The following is a 17,363-nucleotide window of genomic DNA, read 5'->3' as shown; positions in this document are numbered from 1 at the left end:
ACTTATCACAACAGGATGCTTACTTAGTTTTTGTATTTTTCAGTTTTTTTCGGGAAAAGTTTCGATACCACATCGAACTAGATTTGTAAAGGTCGATAGTGTTACAAAATAGAAAATGAATACTCGATGCAAACTTTGTCGAGTTCTCATTTCTTTAAGGGCTAGTACTCCACCTAACAAAAAGTCGTCCAAAACCAAAACTTCATATGAAACAAAAATTTTTGACGTTGTTTTTCATATGAAGTTTTTTGTTTTGGGCGACTTTTTGTTGGGTTGAGTACTAGCTCTAAGATGTCACATTAATACCTAGTTTCAGAGTCTGATATTTTATTATGGTTTTACTTTGCAGGCAGTGACATGATATGAAATTAAGATGCTTCAGCCAGGCCACCACCACTCGCAGTTTGCAGCCCAGATCTGAGTTCAGGATCGAAAGTAAACGCCGTATCGATCGGCCCAAACAGCCAGGCCCAGTGAGCTGGGAAATCGATATTGGCCACCTCCCAGCCAGCTTACTTCGAATGTTCAAGATGGACGCCGCAGACTTCTGGCAGCAGGCACGTGCCCCGTTCGGTCTGCAAACGGCGCTCCATCAGTACAATTCGCCCCCCAATCAGCAACAAACGCCCCACCACTCCCTGCACCACTCCCTTCCGCAGGAGCATGAGCTGCTGGCCGAAGTCCACCCAGGGGCAGGAGAAACAGCCGCAGTGAACAGCAGCAGCTCCATGGCCGTCTCCAGCCCCCACCCCCCTCTGGGCAGCAAGGCCGAGTCCAGCCACCTCCTGCAGCACTCGGAGCAACAGTCCTATGGGGGCGACTCCTTCCGGGGCTCGCAGTCGCCCCAGCTGAGCAGCCACCACCTGTTGTTTAACGCAGCTGCGGCCGCCGCCGCTGCGGCCCACCTCAAGTCCACGGCCATGCAGAACAACCTCTCGCCAATGGGAGATCAGGCGCAGAGTGCCCTGCGCAACTATGGCCACGGCTCGCTGACCGCCTTGTGCGGGATCAAGCCCAAGCAGGAGATGGATGCCAAGCCGCCCCTCCAGCCGCTGGAGCAGGCGCAGACCCAGCCCCCGTACGGCGGAGACTTCTACGACGTGGGCGAGGCGCCGAGAGGGGAGGTCTCCGAGGCAGAAGGACGGACGCTGACCATTGGCCTCGGCGGAACCCATACGGGGTCCTCCGACGAGGCGCAGTCCAATTTGCAGGACCAGCAACAGACGATGGCGGGCCGGGGCTTGCAGACGCCGCAGTGCAAGGCAATGTCCCCCGGGACAGGAGGCCACTCGAGCTCGGGGACAGGACCCAGACCCGGGCCAGCCATGATCAACAAGACCTTGTCGCAGGGTCAGCAGTCCCCGCAGCACTCCACGACGCCGTCCGGCGGCAGCACGACGCCTGACATCAAATACAACAACGAAAAAATGGCCAACGAAATTCAGGTACTACATTATAGAATATAACTGTTGGGAAACACATTTTTATACCCTTGCAGAGCACTATGGTCCGAGCGGCCGGTTTTTTGGCATAAAGTCAAAATTTTTATGTTAATGTTTTGTATTTTTGATTTTAAATTCTTAAAGTTAATAGATCATACATATACAAACTTAAAAAAAAAGCGTTAAAAGCTACACTAACGCTTTTTATGAGCTTTCAAAAGTACACAATCGATCAGCTGCTTAGGACTAAGAAATTGGCGCCATAATATTTTCTTTACGTTTGTGCAAAAAAATAAAACTTCTTTGTCCCGACTAAATTAAGTAAATTATGGAAATGAAAGATCAAGCTATGTAATATTTAGTGTGTATAGTACATTTATGTGTAATCTTAGTGTTCGACCTGTGTTTAATTTCCAATTTATGTGTATTTTTATAGAAAATTAAAATTTGTTCCCTGTATTTAGTGGGATAAAACTAACGACCCGACGTCTGCCCACAAAAACTAAGTGCGCCAGTTTGTACATATACATGTCGTTTTTCAGCGCTTATTAACACCTTTTCCCCGTTCGTCCCCCTTTTCACGCAATTCCACACTATTCAGGGACCTTAAAGTTTGTTCGCAGCGATCTCTAGGATATTTGGCGCAGCAACAATCGAAAATTTAATTTTTTTCGGATTGCATTTCTGTAAAAATTTTCAATTACCACTTAAAAGATGATAAAACATCAAAAATAAATTTAAAAAAGTAGTTATTTTGAATTTTTCTTTGTTAAGCATTCGTAAGAGAAAGAAAAGGAAATGTCTCCCTTTGCTTATAATTCCGTTAAACAAATTACAAAAATTATTGTGAGTGTGAGGCTTAAAAGATACAGAGTTGCACTTTTTAAATGTTTTGAGTTACATTACATACGAAGAATCCGTTCGTCTGCAAAATAGGTTCAAAGTTTGCCAAAAACAGAATTTTTCCAACTTTAATATCCTTTTTTTTAGAATCCTTGGGTGTGAAAATTTTTTCGAGAGCACATTTTGAGCGCGATTATTTAAAGCAAATAGGACTTTTAAGATTTCATCGAGGTATTTAAAAAAAGGTTAAATTTTATAACACAGTGTAGTATTATGAATTTGCTTGTATGGGAGGCAAAAGAGGGCGTGGTCGCACAGACTCAAAAATTTGTTTGCAAACTATTCTTTGTAAAAAAACAGAATGTGTAAAGTTATAAGTCTGTGACTCAATTTTTAGAGTTTATGCCAAAAAAATCGACTTTTGGACCATAGTGCAGAGGGTGTAGTGATTTCAGTCAGAAGTTTGCAACGCAGTGAGCGCTTACTAGACGAGTCGATCTAGCCATGTCCGTCCGTCCGTCCGTTTCTACGCAACATAGTCTCTCACTTTTGAAGCTATCAGGCTAAAGTTTCTCAGAAGACTTCTATTATTCGCAGGTAGTACATATATAAGTCGGAACCAGCCAGATCCGACAACTATCTCAACTTCAAAAGGAATAATTGGAAAAACATATATAAGCAAGAAAGCTTCGGCCAGCCGAAGCTCATATACCCTGCAGATCACTCCTATTAACTTACACAAACATTAAATTTAGATTTACTTGGGTAATTATTTTGGCATTCATTTTTTTAATTCTTCCTATGGGAGCTATATAATAAAGACGTCCGATTTTTGTTAAATTTAATTCGCAATTTTGAAAGATTTAAGAAAGCCATTGCACTAAGGTAATATGGAGTAATTTTGAAGCTATGAAATCTTAGACTTATTTTGAGTCCATCATCTTAAATATAGTATCGGTAGCAGTAACGGACTTGTTTTTTTTTTAAATTTATTTTATTGTATTATTATTACTAGTAAATGCATTTTACAACTGAATTTTTTTACATTTGAATCATTTAAAAAGGCGTCGTATTTTTTAGGTTAAGAACTTAAAAAATGTACACAACTCATTTACCTTTTGATATATGTTAATCTCATAATTTTACCACTTATTTACTTATTGTTGAAAAGGTTGACTTTGAAAATTTTAAATTACAATCTGAAACTCGAGTTTCAACATGAAGTGTTATTGCTAAACACGTTGTTATGCGTTTATTGTAAAGTACTGTAAGTTGTACCGGCTATTTTCTTTATACGGCTTAGGTTACATTCTTTTTTAATTTTGAGTGACTATTACATTGAAGACTTTTTTATCATTCAAAAATATAATTAAATGGCACTGGATAGGACTAAACTTTTTTTAGGTAACAAGATCGTAAAGTTTCTTTATGTTTAAACAAATTTTAATTGATTTTTTATTGATTCCTTAAAAATGTACGGCTTTAAATTAAACATTTATGGCCATTTTCACTATTTTTTTTTAGTCCACAACGACCTTAAATCTCCATTTAAGGCAATGTCCACGCTTAATTAAATCTAGGATTGTTTTTTTGAGTGTAAGCTAACCAACTTTACAACAAGAATTAACGCAAGGCATTAGTGTGGGCGCTAACCGTTAAGGGCGTTAGAGTGGGCGTGTCAAACTTATTTTTAAGGTTATTCGATAGGTACTGAAATTATTATATTACAATTTTTGATATATGTAGCTTCAAAACTAAAATAAACCAAAATAAATAAGTTTCAACCAAATCGTGGATCCACCACCGAGTAATACCTACCAAATATAAAACAACTCATTAAAAAGTGATGAGCAAATAATTAATTTTTCGCTAGATGGCGCCATCTTAAGCGACTGCGTGCTTTGTTGCGACTCGTCTCATTGCGCCATTGCGTTTTTAAAAACAAGAAAAGATTTTACAGTAATGTATTTAGTAATAAAAAATTATTTTAATTTTTTGTTTCTTTCGAAAATTATTTTTTACAACTTTCAAGAACTTGGTGTCTAATTAACTAAACCTGAATAAACATGCGGCTTTTATGAGCAAAATAGTTCGACGAGTCCTCTGTACATCTGTTTGTGTAAAAAAAATATAATAATACTCGGGAAAGACAAGGGTAACCTATACACTTTTCTTTAAAATGCATTCCCTGATTGCGGAAAAAAAGCGATAAAAGAACTAAGGAGAAATGAAAGACACATCTGAAAGATGTATTTTTTTTACTTAAGAGCCTCTAAAATGATTGCTGACATCAGTGTCCAGTTACACAAGAAAAAATTAGGCCAATTAAAAATATAGTTATTGTCAAAATATTAAGTATCTAAAAAAAAAAAAAAAAAAGTTTAAAAATGATTCTTGGAATAAGAAGGACTCCCTGATCAAGCCAAGTAAACAAATTATTTTTGGAATAGTTCCTTTTTTAAATTTTTCAGGTAATTTTATCTTTGTCAAATTCTGATAAACTATTTCGGTCATCAAGTACTAATTTTAGTAGAAACTTTTTAAGTACAATCGGGGATGACAAACAAATTTGTTTCAACTAAAAACCCTTATGGTTCTTTCGTACGTCAATGCTCAAAACCAAAAGGTTTTGCTTGGGAAAGAGTTTTGAGATACCCCCAATTATTAGGATTCCTTTGTTAAGATAGGTTTTATTTTTTCAACAATTTTGTAAAATTCAAGAAATTAAGCCAAATATGGAGCCAAAACAGACACGTATTAATGTCAAAATTAAATTTCGTTCTTTTTGTTAAACCACATTCAATTCCAGCTACTAGTAGTATACAAATTTTTTTTGTAAAAAATTTTCTTTGATCGAGAATAGAAGGAGTCATGGAATCACGAGATATGAGATATAAGAACTACGACTTGCCTTAAATAACTTTCGGATTACTATTAAGCAACTAACGTTCATTAACATGATATACTTGAAATGCTGAGACTAAATGTTTTGGCGGGTTCAATATATAAGTGTGTAAATTTATTGGACCAGTGAAAAGGTAGTCTGAGTATATTATTAACGACCTTGAAAGTTTTGGTCTGTTCATTTGCAAAAAGTTTTAAAGTGACCACTGATATTTTTTCAGAAAGAGAGTGTCTAGTTTTTCGACGGCAAATGCTCTTTTCCCTAATGAATTTTCTCTTGATCCGAGTCTCTCTTCTACCACCCCGCTTTCGCTGTAAGAGTAGATCAAAACAACCCTAAGGCAATCCCTTTTCCAGAAGGGGAATTTTTGAAAGCTGCCTTTCGTTCCAGCTCGAAAGGGGTACACTCGTCCACGGGCTCGCTCAAGTCCCAAGAACCTGCTTCGCACTTGGAAGCCCTTGTAACGCGATAAACAGCATTTTTACTTTTTACTGCGCCAGTTTTCTTGGCGTGTAAGCAGCTTTGGCGACAGCGCTTCTCTTTTGCCATCTCTTCCACCTTTCCCGTCCCGTGCCCACCAGCATATCTCTCTGTGTGCCAACTAGTTCGGGAAAATCGGTCGGAAATTAGAGAGGGGTAATGGAAAATGGGGTTGTGGTGAGGTGTGGATATGCTAAGTTACTATAGTTAGGGGGTGAGAGCAAGGGAGAGCGATGGTAAGAGAGAGAGAGGGAGAAGGACAAAGAGCAGCCTTATCCTTGCTTAGTTTTTAGCTATGCTTTTTCCTTAAGTATGGAAGTAACCCCCGTTGTCGAGTTCCTTTTCCTATGGTTGCGAAAGTGTGTGAGAATCTTCGCCTCGGTTCACTTGTACAGTAAGTTATGGGGACCAAAACGGGGATGCAAGTTCAGGTTCAGTTTAATAACACTCACACACACACACACTCACGTAAAGTATACAAGGATATAAAAGTCAGTTCACTGTTCCTAGTCCAGACGTAAACTCCACCGCTGCCATAATTTTGTTTTCCCTCGACTTGTCTTCCCTGCCGTGCGCCCACTCCATGTATTGCGAAAAGAGAACCGAGAATCGAGAAACGAGAGCGCAAGATGCCATTCTTTCGGGAGCTTTTTCCTTCCGTTTTTTTTAAACTCCGTCCGTTCCGAGCTTGTTTCTTCAAGAAAACAATAATAACGCATAGAGAAAGAGACGCCGAGTTAGAAGCGCGACTGCGGCAGCGACAGAGACGGAGACAGAGACAGAGACGACGACGAAGCAACAACGGGATAGTTTAAGAAGAACCCCATGGCACTCACGCAGTGTCCCGTTTGCTGATGATAATTCGCCGTGCCGGCAGAAGTTCAAAGGACATCAGACCGTAAGGTTGTGTGCTCCGGTCTGCTTCGCGTACCTAAATATCCTGACGAAACTAAAATCAGTTCGGTCGTGCGCCAGCTATTTCGTGGTCGCGAGCCCAGTTATTTTGTTGCACTGACCGCCAATAAACTGTATCCACGAATGGCAATCGCTGCTGAGCAACAATATTTCCGATCCAAAAAACTAAGACGAAAATGCGTCCTTCAGTGGTGATGCAGCTGATAAGACTGTGTCGCTCGGACAACTAACCTATGCAAGAATCCGCCTAACATGAAACACAAGTGCCGCACAGTTCGCAAGTCTATAACTCGGGAAAGAGCAAGGAATCAAGTCGCCGAATCAAATCACTGATCAAAATTCAAAATATACACACCGCAAGGGAACTGTGTTGTATTCGTTCCGTTTTGTTTCGTTTTACGATCGGCTATTCAGACCGTTATCGTATACAATGACACTTGACTGTGAAAAGGAGCACGATGTAATTTTTCATTTTTTATTTACCACCTAAAGATGTTCGGTTTTATTCGAAGAGTTTTTGGTTGAACACATTTCTCTAAAATTACTACATGAACGGACGATTAGAAGTTATTATGTCTACATGCCACATTAGGATAGGTCCTATAACAAGTCGCGTGAAGCACATTTTTAGGAACATAATAGTAAACAAATTTATGGCAAGGCAAACAATTTTATTTTTAATAGAAAAAAGTATACAAATTAACGATTACCAAGCTACACAAGCATAAACTTATTTTTGGCTAGTATTAGACAATCAATTCAAATACGCAAAAAACCGGGCACTAACGGCTAATCAACTCTTAAAATGCCAAACAGCAATCTAAACTCAAAAATGTAACGTTTTTAGTTCCGTCGAAATATTTTTTTTAATTTAAATCGCTACATACAAATAGAAGTTTGGACGTGTTCCGTCTTTTTCTTTGTGTGTTAAAACCTGAAAACAAATTTACATATTATTTAAAACATTATAGTACTGGAAGTCCGTGTCAAAGTAATCGAATGTAAAGAGCTGCCAAATTTGACCTAGTTACATACATAAGTATCTCATATTTCTCATCTATTTTCCCAGTACATAAGAAACGAATACTGTTCGTTTGTATTATTTATAATTACAATGTATACCTTCGATTGTTTTTCAGCTTCAGCTATCCCGTTCGAGCAGCGCAGCCGCGATCAGTGAACGCACCCTTGAAGAATGTTGGTCAACCCTGCAACGAGTGAGTTGGCATCTGTTCCGTTGTGTATAGTACTCTTCCTCGTCAAAGACACGTACTCAGCTGCAGCACAGCACACCAAATCACCCAACACTTACGCACAAATAACTAATAACACAGTGTACGCGCCCACACGAACTTAGTAGATGGCCAGAGCCAGCTTTTTCTCAAATATGTTTAAAAGTAATGGCGCCTTGGGAATGGTGAATCTGCTGCCTAAAGTTACATTATTTTGCCTTAATTTATTTAATTAATTTTAGTGTGACCCTATTCAGTTATAAAATGCACCGATCTCTGGTTGTTTTTAAGTAATGGCGGACCTATTTCTGATTTTAAAATAATTCATAGTAAATAAATTGTGTGAAAATATGTTAGTAATCAACACAGTATCTACGAAAAGAAAAAAACCTCGACACCCCACAACCAAAAGTTTTTATTTGCAAATAAATATTTAGGGTGTTCAATTGCGTTGCAAACTTTGTAAAGTGTAAAAGTGTATATCAATTCCAACAATAATTTCTATACAAAATAGTTTTAAAGGCCTACTTTTGAAAATTTTTTTGTATAGAAATTGTTGTTGGAACTGCCTTACACTTTTACACTTTACAACGTTTGCAACGCAATTGAACACCCTAATTTTGTTTTCCGAGTTTATAAGCATAGTATAAATTATGTATTTACTTTATACAATTAATGAATCTTTTAAGTTTATTCTGTTTAAACATGTACACGAAACACAAAACCTTTTGTAAATTAAATGTATGTATCGTTAAAACTTTGCACTGTATTATTTTATTTTCCCTTATTTACAAATTTAATTTTGTCTAGGTATGTGCTATCTACACTCAAAAAAAACTACTCTACTAGTAAGACGGCCTAAAAACAAAACTCAACTTAAGAATAGCTTTAATGTTAAACGAGAATGGAAGTTAGCTTCGGCAAGACAGTTTTTTTGAGATTGAGCTGATTGGGAATCGAATAGATACCTTTTAATAGCTCATTTAAGAAATAGAAGGAAATAGAATCAGGCGAACAGACGTCGTGGATATATCGATTCGCGTACTGCTAGCATCACATAATTAATTTCTTGGGGTCGCAAATGTGACTCTTTAAAGTGTATATCGCTCAATTACTAGAAGAGTGACGAATGTCGACATTGTGTACAAATGTCATATACCCAGAGCATGAGAAAAGTACAAGTTTAAATGGTGTGCTTAAAGACTTATGTATCCTGAGAAGTTCAAATGTAGTTTTTTGAGATATGTCCCCCAGTCGTCTGTCTGTTGCGAGCTCAGTTTAAAAGCTATCGATTAAAAAAAATTCCCATTGGTCACAAATGTGGTAGATCGACTTTGAAAACGGTTTTATTCAAGGGTACATACGTTATACCTCCCATGGTAACGACCAGGTAAAACATGAAATATTCCGCTGTATTTGAAGACAGTTTGCCCAGTGTAACAGCTATTGACATTAAACTTTGCATTTCGTATTTATATACATATATTATGCAATCTAGTTTAGTGTTTATATATTTTGTAGTTTTTATGCGGCTCTTTTTTTTGGCTTGTTAGTATCATAATGCTGTAATAGGAAGCATTGTAAAGATAATGGGAAATTCGCCTTCATTCTGTTTGTATTGCAACTTAACTAAGTTTAGTCCAACTGGACCACCCCGTTTAATTTCTTGTGCATCGTTCTGGGGACAAACTATGTATATGTACATCCTTGCACATGTATCTATATCATATTCATTTAGTCGCAAGAAGCGCTTTTCAAATCGTACAGAACTCAGCAGAGCAACAACGGCTTTTCCGTACAGCTAAGGACACCGGCGTCCCGAGCGTTTGACCTTCCCTCGAATGTTTTGTCTTCGACGGCTAAGGCGCAGACATAAACACATTCGCAAGTCCTTGCTTATGTGTGTGTGAATATAGACTATATAGTCTGCATGTGTGTGTGCGCCGCTTACACACGAACAACCGAACTCGCACCCAGCCGTACGAACTCATTTGTCCACCCCTCACGTTTTTTCAACCATTTTTATTTCACTCACCTCGACCACACGCCGAGTGAAGCGAAAAGAAGCGATGGTTACCGCCTCCTGCTACCCCTAAGATAGAGCGAAAGAGGTCCGGCGGACCTAAGTCCATCCCTCTTTGAGTTTGCGTCCCTGGCACTAGGGGTCGAGTGTTGGCGGAAGGCGGAAGGCGGAAGGAGGGTAGAGAGGGTGGTGAGTGTGGGGCGAAAGAAGCGAAAATAAAAAACCAAATGAATGGAGAAGGCAGGAATAAATAGGGGAACAAAGAGGGGAAAATGCATGCATGGAAATTGAATGCGACTTTCAAAAGGAGCTCTCTTCAAAAAAAAGCTCTTTTCCGCTCTTCCTAGAAGGATTCCCTCTCCCGAGGATTTTCTATTTGAATTTATTTCGCCAGTGCTTTTGTTGTTTATGTTGCATTAAAAAATGATATCGAGCAATACTCCGTTAGTTCGATCGATCGGTCGATCGTGGGACAGCATAGTTGACAACAATGACTAAGGACCAAACTTATTCAGTGTGCCGAATATTCCATTGCATAGTTTCGGGCGGCACCGAAGGATATCTGAGTATCCTTTATGTATCTGAGGTCCCTTTGAACTAAATATTAATATGTAATATTACGATAGAGTTTGAATTGACCAATTTTTTAAAGTGACTAAAGCCTTGTGTTACCCAGTTCACATAATCACACAAACAACTGCAAGGAACGCCATTTTATTTAAAATGCCTAAGATTTGGCATTTTTTATTATTGGGATTTCATATTCAGCGACTTTCTCAGTAAATAGATGCAGTTCCCCGTCATGGGCTGGACCGGACCTGTTATTTAATCGCAATCCCATTTGCCGGCAATTCGCAACTGCTGTTGGCTGAGTCTGGACACGTCGTCCGTTCGGCCGTTGGTGTTTGTTTGCCATTTTTACGCGACTCAAAGTCTAGGGCAAAGGACGAAGTCAGACGGCTGTAGTCGTGCCTGCCGCTGCTTTGCTGCTTTGCTGCTACTCACATACCTACCAGCGCCAAGTGAATAAAAAGTGCACTCTGTCTCGGACAAAACCGAGTGGCCGTGACGATGCGATGGAGGTTGCTAGAGTCGCTACCAGTGGAAACAAACCATCGCTTGCCCGCCAACCAACCAGAGAGCTACACGAAATCAGTCTCGCCCCTTCCCTCGCACCACACTGCTCCTAATTCTATTCTTTTTTGCGAACGCTGTTATAACTCCCATACTATTTCTTCAGAAAATCGAAAAGGAAAGAGAATATATGTCGTAATAAAGCATTGCAATGATCTTAATCACACGCAAAAACGTATAAAATTGAATAAAGTGTGGTGAAAATTGCGAGTTGTAAAGGTGCATACTTAAACCCCCAACACAATGCATCCAATTTCATTATGGGATTATCAGAGCGTCTTTCAACTATAATTTTCAACTATCTAACCTAACCCATATTTTAAATTTCGAAAGTGACAAAGTTACTTCTATTAATAGTCTTGTTAATTTTGTTGTTTTATTGATGATCAACTAAAATCAGTAGATTTACCATTTACCATTCTTAATGAGACTCAATAAGCTAACCTCCATATCGTGTTAATAAGAAAGTCGAGTTTAACCGTGAAAACGCTGTGAGCTCATAAACCGTAAAAGCTACAGGGATTGCATACACACAACAAAATTTGCTTGGTAAAATTGACCAACGAAGATAGTTACGTAACTATTAAAATAGTTACGTGTATTTTGTTTTTGCTTTGGGTTTTTGTCTTTGCTAATTGTGTGTATTTTGTTGTTGTGAAATGACTATTTACTTAGTAGAATTGACAATTTTGCTGGTTGGGGCCTGTTTGACAATTATTACAGTTGATTTTACCAAGTTTTTTTTTTGTGTAGGCAGATCCTGATTGCAAGTTTGTTATCCGAATGTGCTACGCCTACTACCGCGGAAAACTTTTATCATTTTAACCGAAATTTATTTATTTCGTCATTAATGTTTCGATCGATTAACCAAAATTTATTAACTTTTAAAGATTTTTGAAAGGTGACAATGGAATTTCGTTTGATTGTCAATATACATAGAAAAATAGCAAAAGTTTTAGGTGCAAAATCAGGGATAATACATTTTAAAAAGTAAAACGTCCCATATATATTTTGTTGTAGCTAGGACTTTCGTTTTATTTTTCTATTTAAAATGATTTAACCCATTTAAGGCGTCGCATTTTAAAGCATAATTTCACAATTCAAAATTATTAAAATCGAAAAAATCATCAAAAAGCTCTCCATCTCCCTCCAAACAAACTCAATTCTTGTTACATTACCTGCGCTTCATTATGTATACCTTGATCAAGGAAAATACGTGCACCAATCGGACACATATATACTATAGCTCCCATAGGAACATTAGGGTGAAATAGGTCAGAATTTGATTTCAATTAAGATCTTTGAATATATTTCGTTGTTTTGTGTTTATGCTTTGGCTGGCCGAGTTTGGCTTCGGTTCTCGTTTTTAAATTGAATTTTAATGACTGTTGCACTCTACATGTTGCACGCAACAGTTTTTTTCCGTTGTTCGGTTAGGGGGTTTTTTAACGCTAGCCCCAAATCAATAGTTCGAAACAGTGGAGTATCTAGGATTTTGTTGTGGGGGGTGATATTAGAACAAATATTTTGTTGCATACTTTTTGAATACCAAAATTTTTTTTCATTATTCACCCGAGTGGGGGGTGATATATCGCCCATATACCGCCCTAGCATACTATTTTTAGCCTTTTTACCTTCTTAGGCATTTTCTATTGCAGCGTGCCGAATGAGAAAATCTTAGAAAGTGTATTTAATGACGAGTGTAATAATTTTTCGTCACAAATGTTGATATCAGAACTTTTGTATGTTGAAGGTGCGATCGTCACTAGTTTTTTACCTCGTTAAGAGGTGTTTTTATTTGATATCAGAAGTTTTTGTTTGTTTATATTTGCTCTCATAGGAGCTAGTATATACATTTAAATTTTAATTGGTCAATCATAATTTGTAAACCATTGTATTTAAACAAATTAAGTTAAAAAGGCGTTTAAGTATTTCAAAATACCTTTTAAACGAGGTATAGCACATGTCTGTAGCTTCAGTAGTGTAGAACTTACAAACTAACGAAATTTAGCTATTTCTAGCTTTTTTTCCGCTAAAGCAGCGGGTTTTTCCAAAAGTCGTAAAACAAAAGTTTCCTATTTGGAAGTCCTTAAAACAATTGAAATGATTCTATGAGCCTAAAATACAGTTTGGATACCCGCGCACAAAATTAAACACTCAGGAAGCGTTAGTTGTTCTGAGCTGGCAAAAGTGGCCATTTTCGTTTCTGAATAACTTTTAAACGCGATTTTTTACATAAACATGATATATACCAAAATTTAAAAATTTTAGTTTAAAGTTGTAAGGAAAATCGTTAGAGCCGTTTTTGAAAAAATCTAAAAAAAAAAGTTTAAACAAATTTTTGTTCATATCTTTTTAACTATTACATTTACACAAATTGCATATAAAAGGCGTTTATAGCATTTAAAAATACCTTTCAAACGAGATGCAGCACAAGTCTGTAGCTTTAGTAGTATAGAAGTTACGGCTTTCCGAATTTTAGCTATTTATAGCTGTGATATATCGCCCATATCACCAACGTGGATCTGCGCATGGTTCGAAACTAACTTAAATATACCAAAAAAAATTGTTTTTGCCCATATTAGGGGTCGGATTTACAAGTAACATCGAAAAAAAATTTGTTATTTTAAGTTTGTCTTAATCGATAAAATAGCATAGATCGATCGTCGATCACATCGAAGAAAACTTTAAATTCGTATTTGTCTAGTTATTATTTTTGACATTCTTCCAAATTGGCGGGAACGATTCTGTTTTGATATATTTATATCCGTTACTCGTAGAGTAAAAGGGGTATATTGTATTCGTGCATTTATATCTCCATCTCCTTTGCACTCCCTTTAGCTGAGTAACGGGTATCTGTTAGTCGGGGCTATAACGTTCTTTCTTGTTTTAAAATATTTTTAAGCCGAATTAGAAAAAAATTAGTTTTTTGTAAAAGTTTTGTTTTCTTATGCAATTTCTACGGAGTTTCTGTGATTCAATTAAAAGGTAAACTTGTAAAATAAAAGAATCCTCTTGATTTTTTCTATTTCGAATTTGAAATAATAGATTTTCTTTAAACTCGGGTACCTCGTAGAGTTTGCCTTGGTTATCATCTGTGATTTTTTTAAACATTTTTTGGTGTCCATTTAGGGGCGCTATAAATTTTAAAAGTTAGGAACTTAAATTTTAAATGTGTACTAGGGGAATTAGGAAAATATTTTCCTAAATTTTTTGTTGTCCAAAAAGTATGAATTTTAATTATTTAAAATTTTTTATTGCGTCTTTGGAAGTGGAAAACCCTATTCATATTTCCAACGAGTACAATTATTATTATGAAAGTTTGCAAAACTATATTACTCACTGGTATTACGCACTTATGGGCGGTTCTTTTACAAACCGAACACCTTTTATTGGGTCACATTTTTGATTTGCCTGAAACGTTTTTTACACGTACTATTCGGAAAATAAGTAAACACGTGGATTTGACCGAAAAAAAATTATTTTTTTAGTTAGAATTTTTTTAAGTTTGCCAAAAATTGTCAAATTTGAAAAAGTACCCTCTCATTGAAAATCTGTATCTCCGGTTATATAAATCCGATTGACTTCATGTCTTTTGCATTAGTTCCTCTAAAACCTCTTTTTTCAAAATAATTTTAATTTCTTAAAAATAAAAACAAATTAAGATTTAAAAAAATGTTTTAACCATTGCCCCCACAAAAAAAATCATTTTCAATGAAAAAACGTCGCAGCATATAGGTCTACTCTCTCACTCTTATCGGATCCTTATGGAATTCATGTTTTCTCATCGTTTACTAGTCCTTTAACAATTGTTAATGATTAAAAGTTAAGTTTTAAGTCTTTTGACAATTTCTGAATGACAAAAAGTAAAAAGTCATTTTTTAATCTATTAAAAACTTACAATTATTTATTTAACCGTCTATTTAATAAACAATAATTTTAAAATTTTGTTATTTATTATTTATAAAACATTTTAAAATATTTTTTATTTAATTTTTTAATGCTGATCAAGAATATATATACTTTATGTGGTCGGAAACGTCTCCTTCACTGCGTTGCAAACATCTGACTGAAATTATAATACCCTCTGCAAGGGTATAAAAATATAATATATATTCTTGATCAGGATCACTAGCCGAGTCGATCTAGTCATGTCTGTCTGTCTGTCGACTGTGTTGTCTGTCTTTATTAATTAATTTTAATTAATTAAAAAGCAAGAGAGAACGCTATAGTCGGGTTGGTGACCCGAAATAAATAAACTTGCGCTGCGTAGGAAGCCCAAGAATGTGTGTGGAAAATCTCAATCTTCTAGCTTTTGTAGTTTCCGAGATCTCAGCGTTCATACGAGCGGACAGACGGACAGACGGACATGGCTATATTGACTCGGCTACTGGCCCTGATCAAGAATATATATACTTTATAGGGTCGGAAACGCTTCCTTCTCCCTGTTACATACTTTTGCACGAATACAATATTCCCCTTTACTCTACGAGTAACGGGTATAATTATTATTATTATTAGGCAAATATGAAATGTTTTTAAATATGTTAGATAAATGTTAGATAAATATATTTAAAATTTACCGGTTTTAAAGTATTCTCGAAAGTTTTGCTATTTAATATTTTATATTTTGTACTACTTCAGACACATTTCTATTCATAATACCTGTGGAAGGGTACTAAAACTTCTTGTTGTCGAAGCTAGCTTTCGTTTTCGTTCGGTATATATTGAATCTTTAGCTACCTGTTCTCGTAATGAAGACTGTTTCTTGTGCAAAGTGTGTCCGACTTTCATCATATGAATTATTTTTTAAAAGTGATTTTTATACCCTTGCAGAGGGTATTATAATTTTAGTCAGAAGTTTGTAACGCAGTGAAGGAGGCGTTTTCGACCACATGTCCGTCTGTTCGTTTCTATGCGAACTAGTCTCTCAGTTTTAAGGCTATCGCAATGAAACTTTCCCAAAAGTCCTATTGCAAGTAGTAAGTACATATATCGGAGCGAGCCGGATCGGACCACTATATCTTAGGGCTCCCATAGGAATAATCAAACAAATATACGAAAATTCATCGTAACTTTGTAGGAAGTAGGCTGGCCGAAGCTAGCTTCCTTTCTTGTTTGGTTTTAAATAAAAAACTTTTTTTTTATTTGTAGAAGTTTACCTTAAAAGGTGAAAAGTAAAAAGGTCTTGCCGAAGTCATTTTTTTCGAAGTCATTGGGGAATAGTAAAATGGAGAGATACATATTGTGAATGTGCTATTTTTGGTGTTAAAACTTACTTATTGGCTTGGTATTGGCCCCAATATTAAATTTGTTAAAAATCAGCAGAACGAATGATGACCTCACAGTGTTAGTGAGTAAGCAGCTTAGCCCCAACTGAAAACGTTAACTACATACCTGTTTACTTACATTTAATACACTTAAATTTTTTTATTTTCAACTTTCCACAAGAAGTTCAGATTTTGCTGACATGTTTTTCACTTGTACGACATGCAATGGTACACATTTTTATGAAAAGTTTACAAAAAATACCATATACAACTAGCAATTACCGCAAAAGGTAACGCAGCGAAGTCTATAAATATAACTAGTATTGACAAACGCACTGACAGTAAGCCGCGAACTTAATGAATCAATGGGTTCTTGAGGTTGAGGTATTCACTCCCCTCGGCCAAGAGTTGCTCGCATATCTGTGCTCCAAACTAATCGCCGCCGTTTTAACGTGTTGTTTTGCACTTGCAGCTTTTTATGCACAAAAGCGCGATGCAGCAAATACAGCAACAGATTCCCCGCGTCGGCCTCGGAACCCACGGTGTGACCGGCACGGCTAACCTGAGCGGCAATATCACGCCTGGATCGGATACCAAGCCCCACCAGTGCCAGCAATGCATGAAGAGCTTTTCCAGTAACCACCAGCTGGTGCAACACATCCGGGTGCACACTGGAGAGAAGCCGTACAAGTGCTCCTACTGTGATCGTAGATTTAAGCAGCTGTCGCATGTCCAGCAGCACACGCGCCTGCACACAGGTGAGTAATCCCGAACACATCGTTACCTAGGATTATATTTCATTTCCTAAAGAATATAGATTATACGGCTAGGTTCATTTTACTCTTACCAAATTGTCGGAACACAAATTCTTTAAATAATATTATTATTGGGAGACAGACATAAATTTACTTCACTTACATTTTTTTTCATCACATCTCATTACTTAAAGTAAACTCGAAGGCAATACCACTTCAAATATTATTGTGCAAAAAAATTCCTCAAAAAAAGAACTATAGCATTTGAAGAAAATCTTAACCATACAGGGCATGGAATAAAATCAGATACGCGCATATACCCATTACTGACACAAAGGGAGTGCGAGGGAGAAGAATATATATG

The 17,363-nt window shown here is 36.9% G+C and overlaps 1 protein-coding gene across 6 annotated transcripts in view; it reads left to right on the top strand.

The window, feature by feature from the left end:
* The first annotated feature begins 229 nt into the window (after positions 1 to 229).
* The window catches only part of dati (zinc finger protein datilografo), a 29,971-nt gene continuing 12,837 nt past the window's right edge, over positions 230 to 17,363 (top strand). The window contains exons 1-4 of one of the 6 annotated variants that reach the window (XM_070218084.1): positions 230 to 272; positions 350 to 1,445; positions 7,725 to 7,802; positions 16,717 to 17,002. In XM_070218084.1, the coding sequence (XP_070074185.1) occupies positions 363 to 1,445; positions 7,725 to 7,802; positions 16,717 to 17,002 (1,447 nt within the window). In that variant the 5' untranslated portion in view covers positions 230 to 272; positions 350 to 362. The other 5 variants (XM_017154395.3, XM_017154396.3, XM_070218085.1 and 2 more) reach the window with 5 other exon arrangements.

This window comes from Drosophila takahashii, chromosome 4, assembly GCF_030179915.1.
Source record: "Drosophila takahashii strain IR98-3 E-12201 chromosome 4, DtakHiC1v2, whole genome shotgun sequence".
NCBI classification, from domain to species: Eukaryota; Metazoa; Arthropoda; class Insecta; order Diptera; family Drosophilidae; genus Drosophila; species Drosophila takahashii.
The sequence above is the reverse complement of the archived record's forward strand: the minus strand, read 5'-3'. Positions and strand labels throughout refer to the sequence as shown.